The sequence below is a fragment of the Arachis stenosperma genome, chromosome 7, assembly GCF_014773155.1.
Source record: "Arachis stenosperma cultivar V10309 chromosome 7, arast.V10309.gnm1.PFL2, whole genome shotgun sequence".
NCBI classification, from domain to species: Eukaryota; Viridiplantae; Streptophyta; class Magnoliopsida; order Fabales; family Fabaceae; genus Arachis; species Arachis stenosperma.
The window spans coordinates 29710946-29729754 of NC_080383.1; the positions used below are offsets into that span (position 1 = coordinate 29710946).

At 34.7% G+C, this 18809-nt stretch overlaps 1 protein-coding gene and 1 pseudogene across 1 annotated transcript; both read right to left on the minus strand.

Moving 5' to 3' along the window:
* Positions 1-4039: 4039 nt before the first annotated feature.
* On the minus strand, positions 4040-7661 carry LOC130939649 (isoflavone reductase homolog; annotated as a pseudogene).
* A 5417-nt stretch (positions 7662-13078) lies between these two features.
* Positions 13079-18198, minus strand: LOC130940395 (protein SMAX1-LIKE 6-like). Its single transcript, XM_057868519.1, has 3 exons — positions 16530-18198; positions 15442-15583; positions 13079-15138 (listed from the first exon to the last, which is right to left on the minus strand). The coding sequence occupies exons 1-3, from the start codon at positions 17777-17779 to the stop codon at positions 13249-13251; spliced, it is 3282 nt and encodes a 1093-aa protein (XP_057724502.1). The 5' UTR covers positions 17780-18198; the 3' UTR covers positions 13079-13248.
* Positions 18199-18809: the final 611 nt, after the last annotated feature.

An 18809-nucleotide genomic window follows, 5' to 3' on the forward strand; every position in this document is an offset into this window, starting at 1 on the left:
AAAGAACTTAGTTTTAAAAATCAGGGGTGATCGGTAGTATTCCAAATGATTTCAGTTGGCCTTTCACTAATCGCACAAAATATTTTAATCCTTCAAGACTTCTAGCCTGATCATATTATAGAATTCTTCCTTCTGAATTCCCACATTGAAGCAAGCTATTTCTTTCTTTTCTTTTCTTTTGCACTTTTTTCTTTTCTTTTCATTCATACTTTCTTTCATGGGGGGTGCTTTGCACCTTTAGCTTTAGCTTTGACTCTAAATATTTTATCTCAAGACGGCTATTAAGTTAAAATTTCAATTGACACTCTCAAACCAGTTGGTTCAAGGTGCAGCATGATAAAGCACCCCTCGGATTTAATTGCTCAAGCCTCTTTTCTTGACATAGAAACACCACAAGTACTTAACTAGAAAACTCTTTGAGTCCATGTTTCTTTTTATTTTTCCAGTCAGTGGTGCTCAGAGCCTTGGACATTTTTTTCTTCCCCTTCTTAATTTTTTTATTATTTTCTTTTGCTTCTTCAAGGCTCTGTCAAGTTTAAGAATTTTGTAATACTTCTCTAGATTTAAGTTCCAAACAATTATATTCATTTTGTTCTGAACATCATAATTAATTTGGCCTTCCATACCCAATTAGTTATGCTCTTCTCTATTTTTGCTCAACCCTTCTTTTCTTTGCATGTTTTCTTTTATTGCACGATTCTTGCTTGCTTAGTGTAGCAAGCTTCAAGTATAGTGGTGGTGATAGAGAAGAACAATATGAAAAAAAAAGCATGCACACAAGAAATAGAAAAAGAAGACCATAAAGCAAAACAAAAAGAACACTTCACCTCCTATTCTTCATTGTCATCTTCATCCTCATCATTCTCGGCAGCTTCATCCTCAGCAGCTTGTTATGTATCCCATGCACTCTAGAATCCCCGCTCTTCTTGTTCCTTCCTCACCCGCTCTTTATGTTGCTTGTGTTTTTTTCTAAGTTCCTCAGTGATGCTTTTGGCAAAATTTTGAAATGGGATCATGCTTGGATTGGTTTCATGGTCTGCCCAACAATAATAGTTCATTTTGGCTTGAACATTTATTTTGAATTCAACTTCCTCTAAATATCAAGCTTTTTGTAGTGCTCTGAATTCAGTAAACTTTCTATGACAGGTTGTCTGCTGCACAGTGAGTTTTTAGATTGCTAACTGAAGTTGCTGCCAACCAAATCCTTGTGGTTGATCTTGGAAAAGTGGCTGACTTGATGTGGCTTGGAACTGAGGAACTTGGGGTTGATGTTGAGGATGTTGTGGGACCTAATTTTCTTGAGTAGCTTGAGGGCGTGTACTATACACTATCTTTTCCATGTTTGCTACTGTGATAGGTTTGGCTACCTTAATTGGAATATCATCATCAATATGCATCCTGCATCCGCACAGAGGCAGTGAAGTAGGCTTGGAAATCCAAGCTTCGACTTTGGAGATACATTATCTATTAGGTGCTGGATATTTCTAGAGATAATATCTTCAACCTTTACCTCCTCTCCCTTCATTATATAGTGAATCAAATTTCACTTACTTTAGTTACTTCTCAGTTATTTGAGGAGGGAATAATTGATCTTCTAACAAATTTAAACCAACCTCTTGCTGATGGAATTAAGTCCATTCTTTTGAGTTGGTTAGGGTTTTCATCCTTGTCACGTTTTTATTGGGCACCTGGCATACAAATATTATTATACTTTGGGTAGGTACTCAGTCTCTGCTCATAGGCCATCTCGAGAGGAGAAGAAGAAGAGGATGTGGCTCTCAATTTAAGAACTTGTCGAATGTTATTTGGTCTGAAGCCAGTTGGCATGCCCCTCACATAGCTCATAAATGATAGCTCTTCTTGTATAGTGATAAATTTATACTTATTTTTAACATAATAATATAACATTTAACTTAGATTAAATATATATTTAAAGTTAAAAGATATAAAATACACTTGTTTTTTAAATAAGGAAAAAATTATAAATTAAGATACAAGTAAGTTAGAATATTTTTACAATAATTATTCTTTATTATACTATAACATAAAATATATAATATTGTAAAATTTATACATATACAAACTTTGATATTTGACCCTTTTTTATTTAACTCTTATGTTATACTTATTTGATTTTATTAAATTTTAGTTAGTTTTGCACTTTTAATTTATGTAATTTTTAAGTTTATATTAGCATATATTTATATTTTTGTATATATATATTTATAATTTGGGTAAAGTATATTTTTTATTCTTAACATTTTTAAGATTCTTTAAAATTACTTTTAACATTTAATTTGATTCAATTTTATTCCTGTTATCAAATTTTTTATGATCAACAATTAGTCCAAAAAACTTTTTTTATTTTAACCCTCTCTAAACTAACTCTAATCCTAACTCAAATACTGCATCTTAACCCAACTCTAACCTTAAATCCTCCTTCTTCAATTCACTACTACCACCCCACTATCACCTACACTACTGCATCCCTCATCTCACCATTGCCACAACAACATCTCCACTCACTACAGCACTCAACCCACACAACACTTCTCCAACACTCACTCCTCACCCACAATAGTAGCAACTAATTTTTTTAAAATAAAAAATGAAACATGGTTGACATAAAGAGAAAGAGAGCAAAAGAAGGAGAGAATAAGCATGGAAGTGATGCCTCAGATGGTAATAGTGGTATTGCTTGAGAAGAGAAGAGGTGTCATCAAAGAAAAATGTTAGTACTGACAGTTTATGGTAGTGCTTGAGGAACGGTGAATAGAGAAAATTGTTGTGCACAAGAGAATGAGGGAGAGAAAGAATGCGAGACAGAGAGTAAGTGCGGGATAGAGTAAAAAGAAGAAGAAAGTGGTAGTGGGCAGTGCTGATGGGTGGGTGGTCACAGTGGTGAGAGAGAATGGAGAAGAGAAGAAGAAAAATGGGACTAAGGGGAAGGACAGTTGTTGTCGTTGATGGCTTGATTGCGACGGCGATGAAGAAAGGGATGAAGGGGTTGCTTCAGAGGAGAGAAAGGGTGAGTAAAATGAGATGAGAACGGAAAGTGCGAGGAAGAAGAGGGATGATGGTGGCTACTGGCTAACGACATTCTCGCCAGTGACAATAATTGTAAATGTAAACGTTTGAGATTAAAAACATACTTTAGCCTTATAATTTTATATATTATTTTAGTATAATTCAATTATTTTTATTAAACTATAGTTAGACCGGTTGAACTTCTAAGTTAAACTCTAAAGTGGTCCCTGAAATTCACGGATTGCACAGATTTAGTCCTTAACTTACCAATTGCACTGTTTATGTTATCAATTTTGTTAAAAATGTACCATGTTGGTCCTTCTCCACATTTTCAGCCAGTTTACCTGCCGCCGGCAGTGACATGGCACTGACATGCCACGCTGATGTATATAACGGCTAGTTGAGGTGACAATTGGAACTATTTGACCTATTGTGGTCCCTCTACCTATTTTCAACCCTGATTTTAGCATCCCATCTCTATCACTCTTCATCTTCTTCTCTTTGCTCAGGAACATTCTTCTCCTACTTTTTTGCTGTTATTCTTTGAAATTAAAAGCAAAATCATGATTAGATATGCGAGTCAGGGTCAAGGAATGATATGTGAAATTGCATTGTTTAGAATTAGAATGATGAAACCCTTGGAACCTCAATTGGGAAGTTGTGGTTAATGGTCTTGAGAGCTTTTCATACTGCACTATTGCACTTAAATCCAAAACTAAATGCTATTTGCCATACATTATTACCCTTCTTGACCCTTTCGTTGGTTTCTGTGTAAGCCTATTCATACCATGAAGATAGCTGCAAGTTCTTCTTCAACTCATCCAAAATGGCCCTGCCTCCTGCGTGGATGCAAAAATGTTCGAATGCAAGCTTGAAATCTAGAATATATTGACTTTCGTCTTTAAAAGTTTCTTGGCAACCAATGTTGCAAAGAATCGTAACTGCTCAGATGTTGGAAGCACAAGAGGGCTTAATGTGGTGATGTTGGTTTTCAAAGCATCCCCTGCAATTGTCATAAGGTCTTTCTCTTTTGATAATGTGACACCAACTTTTCCATTGGCATCATCTTCTTGTTTAACGCAGCTAAAGCTCTTGTCTTCACTAGCCTTGTTCGTGCGAACAGTGTGAAACAATTAGTATTTCGATCGTCTCCTTGCGAGAGAATGTTGTCGGGAGGCCTGAGGTAGAAAGTCTTATTAAGGGTGTGGGGTCATCGATGGTCTTTATAGTGTAGGTGGCGACATCGTCTTCATCGACAAAAATGGCCTTGAGTGTGCCATCTCCGAAGAGGTGGACCTTTTCCCTGGGAGGCACAAAAGATCCCATCTGAGACAGGCTGTCTGCGAAGTAGCTTGCAAATAGATTGGCAGAGATGTATGTGAAAGGAATGTTTGCTTCCTCTATCACCTTCCTCAAAACCATCTTGTCCTCAAATGTCACCGTTCTTGGCTCTAACGCGTCCCCCATCCTCGGTGACTCTAGTCCAAACTCTGACGGCAAGAAGCGCTATGAACATACAAGACTAGACTATTAATTGATTATTGATGAAATTAGAAACTAAAATGAATTGAATGAAACCTTAACGTTGCCAGCTTCCTTGATGGCATTAATGAGGTTGAGCTGCAAGCCAATGCTGTGGCTCCTGATATGGACACCAGAGATGGCACTGATGACAACATCCACCTTCTTGACAGCATCCACAATGCTCTGGTGGTCGGAGAATGATGCCTTTATGAGGTGGGCAACATCCAATCATGATTTTGCTTTCAGTTTCAAAGAGTAACAACATAGAAGAAGGAGAAGAACGTTCCTGAGTAAAGAGAAGAAGATGAAGAACGATAGAGATGGGATGTTGAAATTTGGGTTGAAAATAGGCAGAAGAACCACAATGTGCCATATAGTTCCAATTGCCATGTCAGCTAGCCGTTATATACACCAGTGTGGCATGTCAGTGCCATGTCATTACCGGTGGCAAGTAAATTGGCCGGAGATATAGAGAGGGATTAACGTGGTGCATTTTTAACAAAGTCGGGGACATAAACAGTGCAATTGATAAGTGAGGGACTAAATCGATGCAATTCGTAAATTTCAAGGACCACTTTAGGGTTAACTCACTTCTAAATTAATAAACCAATAATTAGAGTAGTTTAATATTTTCAGAACCTTGGTGTCTTTCTTTAAGTACAAACTTTTGTAGGGTTGTGTCTCAAACCGTTCGAAAATATGCGTCTTTTTAAATGATAGGTCAAGCTTAAAGTCCAACTTAATGTATCACAAAAAGCTCCAACTTAATGACCACAAAAACAATAGATTATAACATGAAAACAGAAACAAAGGAAGTACAATGTCCAAAATACAAATGAGAAATATCAAATAACTTAAAAGTGAATAGATGAAATAAAATTTTGAGTGTCACCAAAAATTGTTTTTACAGAACTAAGACTTAGTCATAGTTTCTAACCAACAAATGACCAAGGTTTATGTTTCAAGACGCATCTGAAACGGGTTATGAGTGATTAAGCTTTGTGTAATGAGATCGGAAATAGTGGTGAAGGTTTCTAATATAACTTCACGTCAACTTCAACAACAGGTGGAGGTACTTGTAAGGAATTTTATATCTATGTTAACAAGAGTTAAAACAAATTATTTGTAGAATGAATTGAGAAATATCCGATTGCTCATCACTCTTGAAGATCTTCCTTGAAATAAGTGGGTGGTTTTTCCCCTTGCAACCTGAAGAGTTATTCCACGTTGTGTCAAATTCTTCATTGAAGACGAAGAACTTGGATTCGGGAAGTGTGTTGGGCAAAATGAACTACACATGCAGAATGGTGGAATTCACACCATAATCAGATTGATGAATTGGTTTATATACAAGTTGGATTACACCCTAACCATTGTGGTTAGCTAAACTATAGATACAATAACTAAAATGGTTAACTTAACTAAGGTCCTAACAACCATGGGCCAAGTGGCAGCACTAGAGATAGGACTAACTAATTTGATCTAACTTGCAGCTAATTTCCAAATTGAGAAACTAAGCTACTTATGTTAACTATGTCGTTGGGGTAGTTATCAATTTGGAGGATAACACTTGAAGTAGTGAGTTGCTCGACATCCAAATCGGGTCGGGTACAGGTCGCAATACTCGTGTCCCGAATAGATCGGACATTTTAACCTATATAGCCTTTTGGACGTGTCTTTTTTATTGGATCCATAAAATCTTAACTTTGGGCCATAACTTTAATGATTTAGGACTACAGTATGAACAGTTTACATCAAAACTCTACAGACTTGAAAAAAAAAATGAAATCAATAACTACAAATGTTTTTATTATAGGCAAATTCTTAGGTATAGATACTGCATAGACATTTACATATGTAAATTTTTATTGGAGAAGCGGTGAATAGACAAGTGTCCCTTGAAGGGACAACTTCTGCATCACAGCACCTACTTCCGTACTTGTAGCAGTAATTCACATCACAGTGTCATGCACGTGCAATTTATAAGATTAAAGAAAAATAATTAAGTAATTAGAATATTTCAATTAGGTATTTAGATGGGCCATTTCATGGTACATGAGTTTGATATGTTTTCTGGGCCTATTTCCTATAGAGCAATTTAAAACATAAAAGGTTAATTTTTGTAGGACTTTTATTTACTGTTTTATTTTAATTTATTGTAACTTTGAAATAAATTTTTAATTTATTACACCTTTGAAATAATTTATTAATTATCGGAGTTAATTTTTAGGAGGAATTTTTTTAATTACTGAAATTTAAAATTTTGTGTTATTTCAAATGCAATGACTTTACGTTTTGGTAAAATTTAATTTTTTTTATCAATTAAAAATAAAAATTTATAAAAAATTAGTTATATCCCTAATTGAAAAAAGACGTTAACAATATAAGTATTTATGAGTAATTATTTCCTGCCGTGACTAATTCTTGTGCAACTTTTTTACTTATTCTCTCATTTATATATATATTATCAGAAATTTCAAATACATACTATAACAAATTATTATTAATATATTCAGCTAAGATATGTAGTTTGTTAGAATAAATCATTGTAGTATATTATTTTTAATACTTTTTTAAAAATATATAATAATATAATTTTATTATTCTTTCATATTTTGAGTGAATTATAATCTATCAGGATAATTCGTTATTTTATATTAATTTACTTTTGTTTAATTTTTTATTTGATATAATTAATCATTATATACGTGTTTTGATTTTATGTTCGGCTAATAGTTATTTTTTTTAGTCAAAATAAATATAAAAAATTAATAATACACCTGTTTAGACTGAAATACAAAACCAAAAATAGATCTTTTTTTACATAATAATACCAAAAAAAATCCAACTTATACTAAAGTTTCTAATTATTTCAGCTTAATTAGTAATAACATAAATAATTATTTATTTGAATTTTCTTTCATCACTTACACAATAAGAAAGGTCCTTGAATCAGCTCTGTAAATGAGAGCAGAATTTGTCTCTTTTTAGGATAGTTGTCCAATTCTCTATCAACCAATTAAAATCTATAGGTATAAAAATTAACTCTCAATGAATGAAGTCTTCAATATAAATAGAAAGTTGATTTCTATACCTAATTACCTATACATTTGAGTTGGTTGATGGAAAATTGGATAAATATTTTAAAAAAGAATAAATTTTACTCTCATTGCAAAGTTGGTTCAAGGACATTTTTTGTTGTGCACGTAATGAATGAAATATTCGAATAAATAATTATTTATGTTATTACTAAGTAAGCCGAGATAATTAAAGACTTCAGTATAAATTTTTTTTTGGTATTATTATGTAAAAAATGACATATTTTTAGTTCCGTACTTCAGTATAAACCGGTGTATTTTTTATTTCGGGCCTGTTACACATACAAGCAAAAACGAGTTACAAGTTTTACAAGTTGGCCCAGCCTATAAACAATACACGCGCATGAAGAGGGATTGAATGGAGCGTAACATTCACGCGCTCCCATTCAAACGGTTATGTACGCTTCGAGTAATGGTAAACTCTTCCACTTCTTCCACTTCCTCTTCTCCTTCAAAGATAACACAAATCCTCAAGTTTCGAGCAACATTCCAAACTGAAGAGACATTTGAACTCGTCGCGAATAATAGCAGAAACCATCAACAAAATATTATTCAAGGTACGTTATTGTTTTACTCATCTTGTACATTTTCCACATTTCTGTTTCTGATTTCGAAATCGAAGAACTATGTTTTACTGTTCTTCTATGTTCTTCTAGGTTTTATTGATCTTATTGTTCTAAATCTCATATCACTGTTTTTACTATTCTTCTTATTCTAGGTTTTACTGTTCTTCTTGTTCTAGTTCTTCTCGTAACTGATTTTTCGTTGTATATTGCTTAATTTATTGGGTGTATATGGAGTAATTTGTATGGGTGTATATGATTGATTGTTGGGTGTATATGGCGTAATGTGTTGGGTGTATATGGTTGATTGTTGGGTGTATACGGCGTAATTTGTTGGGTGTATATTCCTGAACCCATATCATGTAATATAATCAACTGTTGCAGCTGTTCTAATATTGCTTGTCCTTAGGTGTATATTGCTTGACATTGTAATATTGCTAGAGCTTGTATATTTATCGTTGTTTGAGTCAATTGAACATCATTTTGAACTGATCTCATTAAATACTTATAAAATCGGTTTGCGTGTATGTGGTTGATCTATGGGTGTATCTGACTGATATCTATGGGTGTATTTTTTATTGCAGTAAAAATGGAAGGCAAAAACCAAGCTGAAAAAAATGTAAGAACAAATATATGTCTTCGATCAAATCAGTTTTTCATAATAGAAATATATCTAACTCTAATTTTGCTTTGTTTATAGCAAATCAAGGACTTAAAGTGTGCAACCCATCTGTTGAGTGAGAAATTCAGAAATATGAGCGAGGAGAAGTGATGCAATAAGACTGTCCAGGCCATCCTTATTGTTATTGAGTCCATTTTGTCAGATAGATTCTAATGATATTGTCACTGATTAATGTAACTGTTATATACTCTTGTAAGAAATTGAACACATGGTGTAAATATATTTGATCCAATTATAAGTAAATTTTTTTTCCATAATTAAACTCTCTCTGGTGTATTCAAAATGTCTGATTTACAGGTACTATAATATGAAGTGGTGATCCAGATAGATTGGAACCCATGACGGTCTGCATAGAGATCTGCATAATACACCCAAACGCAGACTATAAATACACCCGATAAAAAATTAAATTTACACCTCTGCTGCAGATTTTAACAAGTCATTTTTGTTTACAAGTCTTACAAGTTAGGCCTAACACGCGCGTTACAGAAGAAGAAGCAGAAGAAGATGGGCCTAATACGCGCGTTACAGAAGAAGAAGAAGAAGAAGAAGAAGAAGAAGAAGAAGAAGAAGAAGAAGAAGCGTGAATATAAATGACTTGTATGATTTGTATGGAAAAGCGTTCTCTCTTTGCCTTCGATCTCCTTCTGTTTTTTTCGATTTTCATGATTTCTGAAATCAAGCTTTGAAATTGATTTGAAGATGATGGAACTTCAGAAATACACCCGAACGATTACAAAAATACACCCAAACGATTATAGAAATACATCCAAAGAATTACAGAAATACACCCAAACAGTTACAGAAATAAACCAAACGATTACAGAAATATACCCAAAGGATTACAGAAATACACCCAAAGAATTTAAGAAATACACCCAAAGGATTTAAGAAATACACCCAATATAGGGAGAGACAGTATATTTCTTCTTGAAATCAATACACCCAAAGAATTATAGAAATACACCCAAACAGTTATAGAAATAAACCAAACGATTACAGAAATACACCCAAAGGATTACAGAAATACACCCAAAGGATTACAGAAATACACCCAAAGGATTTACAAAAATACACCCAAAGAATTTAAGAAATACACCCAAAATTCGTTGAAGTACACCTTATGCATAATTCAGAACTCTCTCTCTTTTTCCTCCTCATCTTCTGCTGCTGCTTCTTCTTCTTCAAAAACGATTTCAGAGCCTGATGTCAAAAAACAATGGAAACCGAGAATAACGAAGAAAGAAAACAAAGAGAAAAGCACGTAAATGAAGAAGAAGAACGGGAAGAGGAAGAAGAACGTGTAACAAGAAGAAGAAGAAGAAGAAGGAGAAAGAGAAGGCAAGAAACGTACCTTGAATAATGTTTCTTCGTTTTTTCTGGTGATTTTGATGAAGGAGAAATAAAAAACGAAAAGAGGAGAAGAAATTTCAATAAAAAAAAAAGAGGGAGGAAGAGAAGAAAAAGAGACACAGAGAAAGAAGAAGAAGAAGAAGAAAAAGAAGAAGATGAAGAGGAAGAGGAAGAGGAAGCACGGAGAAAGAAGAAGAAGAAAAAGAGGAAAAAAAACGTGAAACGGCGTGAATATAGCGCGTGTAAGTGACGTAGGAGTTGCAGTACGTTTTGGTGGATTAGGCGTTAATGAACTTGTAATAGTTACAAGCCCTAATCGCTTGTATACTGAGCTTTTCTCTTTTTATTTTTTATATTCATTTTGTCTATAAAAATTAACTATTAGCCAAACATAAAATCAAAAAAGATATATAATGATTAATTATATCAAATAAAAAACTAAACAAAAATAAATTAATATAAAATAATAAATTATCCTGATAGATTATAATTCACTCACAATTTTACTCACAATGTGAAAGAATAATAAGATATATTATTATATATTTTTTTGAAAAATATTAAAAATAATATACTACAATGATTTATTCTAACAAACTGCATATCTTAGCTGAATATGTTAATAATAATTTGTTACTATTTGAAATTTATGATAATATATATATATATAAATGAGAGAATAAATAAAAAAATTGCACAAAAATTAGTCACCAGAGGAAATAATTACTCATAAATACTTATATTGTTAATGTCTATTCTCAATTAAGGATATAAGTACATTTTTTATAAAATTTTATTTCCAACTGATATTAAAAAAATTTTTAATTTTACTAAAACGTAAAGTCATTACATATAAAATAACACAAAATTTTAAATTTCAGTAATGAATAAAAAAATTCCTCCTAAAAATTAACTCCAATAAGTGAGAACTTATTTCAAAGGTGCAATAAATTAAAAATTTATTTTAAAGTTACAATAAATTAAAATAAAATAGATCTACAAAAATTAATCTTTTTTGTTTTAAATTATTTTATAGAAAATAGGCCCAAAAAACATATTAAACTCATGGCAATGTACTCAAATAAATAAAAGGAGAGAAAACTTTATGTGATTGCAACAATTGGAACTTTCTTATCTATATGTTCTTTTTTCTTATTACGTAATCCGTGAGAGCTAACCACGATTTTCTATTTATATATAAACCGTGGCAGCCTGCAACGGTTTAGCAAGGAGAAGTATTGAACGTAAATCGTGGTAAGTCACGAACAGTTTAGTAATGTTCAATAAATATACCCAAAAAATCCTATAGCCAGTCACGGTTTATGAAAAAATTTTTAAACTCATAATCCCCTGTAGGTTGCCACGGTTTATCAGGAAAATTATTAATGTTCAATAAATTAAATAGTGATGAGCAGAGTGGTTTTGAAAAAACTTGAACACCATTTGATGTCAACTGCAATGCTATGATTTAACTGTAACTATTAGATTGAATAAACCTTATTAGTAGCGTTATAATTTAAAGCTATCTTGACTAGCATACAAAAATTAAATTGACTTCAATTAAAAGTAATAATAAATATAACGGTTAGAAAAATCCTAACAACTGAAGTAACAGGTGGGAAGTTTGAGCAAAAGAAATGGCTGATAGGATTTTGTGCAGTTATTTGAAACATCTAGTTGGACCGGAATAGCAGAATTTTTCAGAGAGTAGAGACAAATGTTGAAGGAGTAAAGATTCTGTCCTTCTTGAGTTATAAGGAATGGTGTAGAGTTGATCCGTTTTGTTGTAGAATTTAGTATTTTTATTTATTTCTTACATATGTTTTAGTACATTCGAGTATGACGGATCAAGTATGGATCTGAATTTTATTTAAGAATTTGATATTTAACCAATAAATTTATGAGTTTATGAGTTTAAAAACCCCTTCATAAACTGTGGCTGACTATAGGATTTTTTTGGGTATATTTTTGCATTCCTAAACCATTGTGGCCTACCACAGTTTACGTTCAACACTTCTCCTTATTAAACCGTTATAGGCTGCCACGATTTATATGTAAATAGAAAACCGTAGTCAACACTTCTCCTTGTTAAACCGTTGTAGACTACCACGATTTACATGTAAATAGAAAACCGTAGTTAGCTCCCACAGATTATATAATAACAAAAAAAGACATGCAGGTAAGAAAGTTCGAATTATTGCAATTACGTAAAACTTTCCCTCCTTTTATTTATTTGATCACATTGCCCTTAAACTCATGTACCATGAAATAGCTCATCTAAATACTTAATCCAAATATTCCAATTACCTAATTATCATTCTTTATTAATCTTATAAATTGAACGTGCTTGACACTGTGATATGAACTACTGCTACAACTACAAATATGAACTACTGCTACAACTACAAGTACGGGAAGTAGCTACTGCGATGCAAAAGTTGTCCCTTCAAGGGACACTTGTCTATTCAGCGCTCCTCCAACAAAAATTGATGCAGAAATTGTCCCTTCAAAGGACACTTGTCTATTCAGCTCTGCTCCAACAAAAATCTACCTATGTAAATGTCTATGCAGTATCTATACCAAAGAATTTGCCTTGTTTTGATTGTGGAAAATAAAAATTAAAACAGGTGCATCAGGCACATAAATGGAGAACAATTTTGTTAATCGATTGAGGTGTACGAAGTCTTTTTGGTATTGATAAGGTAAATTTCAAACAATTTCGTTAATAGATTGAGGAAGGAATATTCATAAATTAAGTGATCAAGAACAATATTTTTTCTTTTTCTTTTTGTGGTGGAAGATTTATGGTGAAGGGCAGGAAAAAAAAAATAGAAGGTACACTACGGATATTATACATTCTTTTGCACCAAACAACAAAAATTGAGAGATTAATGAGCCGAACAATGCTGGCAATTACAAAAAGCTACACATCCTAAAAGCCTACATTTTACAAGTAATTACAAAATATTTTTAATACAGCCTGTCATAGTGAGCAAAAAATTCAGTTGAGGTTAATTCTAGAAGGAAGACACAATCCACCAGGAGCATTCTCTTCCACAAAATTGGATTCACAGTTGACCAGTTTCATCACATACTGAGATGGTGATGCACGGTGTTTTTTTTGTTTGGCTTCAGCAAAAGCTCTTCCAAGAACACGTTCAATCCAATCCTCCACTGCATTTTTCTTCTCTGATAACCATGCAGCTGCAAGAATTTGTACCATTACATCATATTCAATTTCCAGCTGAAAATCTGAACTAAGTGCTCTCTGGAATTGTGTGCTAATGCTTTTCAACAATTCATCAGCAAGTGCATCAAAATTGAATGGCTTAAATAACACTTTTTCTTCAATTTGATTACAGATATCAGTGGAACATGCTCCTGAGTTTTCCATCTCGTTGTCATTATCATTGATGCATTCTTCGGCCTCGTTTAGCGGCATGTTTAGATCCAGATAGGATCTTGATTTCTCCCTGACCTGTTTCTGCATCTTGCATGTGTTTCCCACCTCTTTGGAGTCATTAGTATCAGCTTGCTTCCTTTTGCTAAGAAATGGTGGTTTGGAGGACCCTTTTCCACGAATAACCTGGACATTTGTGATACCCCTTTTTATGGCATCCTCAGATGCAGTATGTCCAAGTATTAGCTGCATTTGAAATTTCTTGGCTTCAAGGATTCTTTCCTCAGAGAACATTTTCGATCCCTCGGATATAGAAGAGCTATTACTATTACCTTTACTGACAGTTGAGGCTACTATAAAGATTCTGTTGTTGATGCTGATTTCCCTTCCATGAGAATCTGGAAATTTACCAGTTTTTAACGCCTGTGACAAACTAGTCTGCACAAGGTAATCAGCTTTATCGACATGATCAAGAAAAACAACCGAAAGTGGCCTTTTACTCAACTCCCCAGCAATATAGTCCACAACAGTCTTCCTTCTCAGCGCATCATGACAATGTGATATTTGGCAATCAAAAACAGAGTTCAATGAGAAAGACCTGTCCAGCAAGCTTAGATCTACGGATATTAGATTTTCTCTGTTTCCAAATATAATCTCTGCAAGAGCTGCAGCAATTTTCTTTTTGCTGATCCTATCTGGTCCAAGGAAAGCAAACCATATGCCAGCTCTGGAGCCTTTACATTTTCCTGCACCGGAATTACAAAGGAACAGCCTTCGATTTATTGCATAGATGGCATCATCTTGCCAGCCAACCTTTTCAGCGAGAAGTTGATTTAGAGATTTGAGATCTACCGAATCAAAATTTCCTTCTGAATTTGGAAAAGAGCAAGCAGATCTAGGTGTTTGGTGTGAAGTATTCTCATTTGGGGCATCAAAAAAATCAATTGACAGAGATTCCGACAAGTTTGGAAGATGCTTTTTGTGATCCTGTAGTTTTGGGGTATCTGGCTCTTGAGCTGCTGATGTATATATTGTGCCCAATCCTAAATCTGTCATCACAGGTGTAAGGGATGAAGATGAACTGTGATCAAGAAGACTTGTATTGGCCATAGAGGAAGGGGCAATCCATGGCGTCCGCACATCAGTCAACTGAATCCCTGAAAATTTCAGTGCATGATCAGTTCCGCTACTGATGCTGGCCGCATCAGAAGATTCCAGAACAGATGGCAACTGTTTCAATGGATAAATACTAGGCGGCTCTCTAGGTAGGTAGGAAGTTTGATTAGAATATTGGACTTCTATATGTGATGGATCTTTACTGCCGCTTTCCGTAAACCCAGAGCCAAACCGTAAACCCTCAAGTGATGGAGCTTGAGGTCTTGTTTGAGAATTATCAACTGATCTGGTGTGATGAAGATTACGGCAAATGTCATTCCATTTCTTTTGACAACCCAGGATCCTCTCGTTCAAACTTGTGCTTTCTTCATTAACCTGCACTGGATGATGGAGTTCATTCTTAAATAGATACATCTATAACTTCAAACCAATGAAATATTGAGAGAGCAAAACATGATATTGACAAAAACTGAGTACAAGAATTTTGATACTATAAACACAAAGGACAAGAAAATGATAACACAGGAAAATTTTTTTGTACATTATTGCACCAGAATAATACGATATTTAAGGATCATAACCAACCTTTGCCAAATCCAATCCTCTATGAAAGTTCAAATCAGCATTTTGTAACCAAGGAAAGCTTAAGTAAACAGATGACAGAGTAGCAGAGCCTACCTTCAAATCAGCAACTTCTTCTTCATATTTTTCATTGCATTCGTCACAACGCGCAGAAGATGCACTTGAACAGCTTACAGGTGTTTTGATTTCAGGTGGTGTAGAAAAGAACCCACCAAACGGAATGAAGGACCCCATCAAGCTGTAAGTTTATCATGAGCAGGTAACTGTGAGATCCAATAGGCACAAAACAGTCAGAAGCTAAAGTGCACATGATGTGTGAGAGAGACTTGAAAGCACCATCATCTACATAAATGAAGTATATTGTTACCCCCAAAAGTGGCAGTCAGAAAAATTATGCTTAAATTTCTTTCTAACTATCCTTAAACATATTGGTTCTCTGTACTCACAATATATAACAAGAATGGGCATCGACAAAGTGGGAAAATCACACCAATACATCTGAAGAGAATCATAGCATTCGTCATTATCGTGCCAGTGAAGGCTCATCCGTGGTGTGTTTGCCAACTCAAGTAGATAGAACTACATCTTCCTAACTACATATCCAGGTTAACAATACACCTCTTTACACTTTTAAGCACTCCTTGATACAGATCTTAGTATCTTTCAGTATCCAGCAAGAAGCACATCACCGCAAATCGCATGTTAATCATCTATCTATTGTCTGTATATGGTTTTTGAACCATGATCATTATTATATATTCTTATAAACCAATAAAGACAAGTAAGCATACTACAGAGGTTTGGGTTTTCACAAATCATTAAATCATCAATAGAAGCGTGCCTCAACCCTCAGTTCCAAGTTCCCATGCCACAAACCGGAAAACTCAAAAAACACCTTGAAAACCATACGAGCCTCGAACACAATATAATATAATAGTATTAATACAAATATAGTAATAATAATATAATAATACAATAGTATGGATTAATGTATATATACATCAAGGTGCAAGAACCCTGTACAGTACATGTCGGATTATTTCAACCAGACACGGAACAAGTACAAACTTCAAGCTATGTCTTGTTGTAACTCCAAGATACAAATCGCCATTTTAACCAATAGAAAAGTAAAAAGACCAAAAAGAAGAAAAAGGATAAACTATAAAGAAAAGAAAGAGACGCACCTGGATTTAGGGTAGAGTCCTTCCATTGAAGGGGTAGCAGATGTCACGGTTATAGGATACAGATCCCAATCCTTTTCCACATTTGGGAACAAACCCAATAACTTCGAATACACATCACACTTCTCCGCCACCCCAACCAACCAAACCTTCCCTCCACCACCACCACCGTCCAACAACAACCTCGTTATCCTCGAAAGAACAAACCCAACAGCACCACTATCCACTCCATCTTTAACAAAAGCCCCAACATCCCCAAAGCTCACAACAACACCACCACCATTGGAGCATTGACCGGCTTCTCGGCCCAACTCCTCAAACCTCAACCCCATCTTCTCCTCACTCATGGCGCCAGAAATCAAGAATTCTTGAATCTCGTTCTCCACCGAGATGACATTAACCGCAGCCATTTCTGGTGGGAACATTGCAACACCACGACCCTTCTCGATCATCTCAACGAAGCTTCTGAGCGCGGTTTTCGCGTAAACACCCATAAGCAAAGGGTTTCTCTTGTTCTTCCGCGTTAGAATATCCGCAACCCTTCTGCAGTTCTCGTCCAGGAATGGGAACCCGGAAGAGAAACCGGGTCCGGGTCGACCCGATTCAAGACTGCAGAGGAAGAGAGGGGGCGGGTAGCGCGTTCTTGAGAAGATTCTAGAAGAAGGCGGAGGGTTAGGAGGCTGAAGAAGTGCGAGTTTTATGTCGGGGCTCCGAAAACCCGCTTCGCCGAAGACGCGACTCACGATTGGATCATCTAAGATTGAAAGAACGAAGTGTTTGAGCTCAACTTTCAGAAACGACGCCGTTCCTTGATTGAACTGAGGGTTTTGGTGATTGTGGATTTGCATCAAGTGGAAGGTATCCGGGTGGCGCCGTTGGTTCGCCTGGGAGCGTTTTATGGCCGCCATGAGGGAATTCGACACCGGAGGTCCGTCGTCGTCGGCGGTGGAGGAGGTCGATGAGGGTTTGGAGGAGGGGAGGCGGTCGAGGGACACGCCGACGGAGAGTTCTAGGGCGCGCAGCTGGAGGCGCGGGGAGACGGTTACGGCTGCGGCTACGGCGGTGACGACGGTGCGAGATCGGGTGATTGCGTCGCGGAGGGAGGAGGAAGGGAGGGCCAAGAGAGCAGAGACTGCGTGGAGGGAGGTCGTCTGGGCGTGGCTCCGGCGACGCGCCACCGCGACAGCGTCGTCGAGAGCACGTGCCGCCTCGTCTGTCAAGCATTGCCTCGCTGCGCTTACCGGCGTCGGCATCGCCGGCGAGCATGTATCGGTACTAAGAGAGCTCTATATGTATAAATAAAAATAATAATATATATGCAAACTCTATAATTATCTATAAGAGTCTATAATAATAGTAATAATAATGATGATGATGATGGTGATTAATTTAATTTAATTATTATGTATGTGATATATCATATATGATGATGGATGAGTATGAGGACGCTGACAAATGTGGCGTTTGTGTGTGTGTGAGAAGAAGGAAAAGGGGTTTGAGGTTTGGGTTTTTGTTGTTGAGAGAGTATGAATAATTTATTGGAGTTTGTATGTTAATTAAATGAGAGAAAGAAGAAGAAAGAATAGGCAGATAGAGAGAGAGAGAGAGTGGTGACTCTGTTTTGGATGATTCTTTGATGCTGGTGCCTGGTGGTAGTCTACCAGTCTCGCAGATGATGATGTCTTTTTAGTTTTTACTGATTATTATTATTATTATTATGTATTTATATGATAAAAAGTACTTTTTAAATACTATGTGGATCTTAATATCGTACTTTTTTCTTTTAAAAGGAGAAGGTTAATAAAATCAAAAATATAAATTTCATTATATTTAATTAAATGATAACATAAAACTCTCACATAATAAAATTATAAACTATAATATAATTAACTTAATTATAAATTTTATATGTCTAACTTCTTACTTTTTATTTACCGATTATCTTTTAATTTAGTCTTGATGTGGGATGAGGAAAAAAGGTTTCAATTCATATGCGAGACAGCGAGAGCAAAGATATTTTCACTTCTAAATTTTAATAGATTATAAATATAGAGTTCTGAATTGACAACGGAATCCAATTGACCATTTTTATATCTTTTAAAATGAGAATTTAATTTTGATGTATTTTTAATATAAAATATTTTATATAATTATTTAATTATTTTTATATTTTTATAATTATTTATATAATTACTGTAAAATATAATTATTTTTGTTAACATAATATTATATAATTATTTTATATTAATAGTATATTAAAATTAATTTTTTTAAAAATAAATT

What these genes read in the sequence shown, in the direction of transcription:
- LOC130940395 (XM_057868519.1), bottom strand. Translation starts at nt 17,779, where the DNA reads ATGCCGACGCCGGTAAGCGCAGCGAGGCAATGCTTGACAGACGAGGCG. An exon ending in GGACTCTACCCTAAATCCAG is followed by an intron (nt 15,584 to 16,529) that starts GTGCGTCTCTTT and finishes ATAAACTTACAG; the next exon opens with CTTGATGGGGTCCTTCATTC. An exon ending in AAGAAGTTGCTGATTTGAAG is followed by an intron (nt 15,139 to 15,441) that starts GTAGGCTCTGCT and finishes CATCCAGTGCAG; the next exon opens with GTTAATGAAGAAAGCACAAG.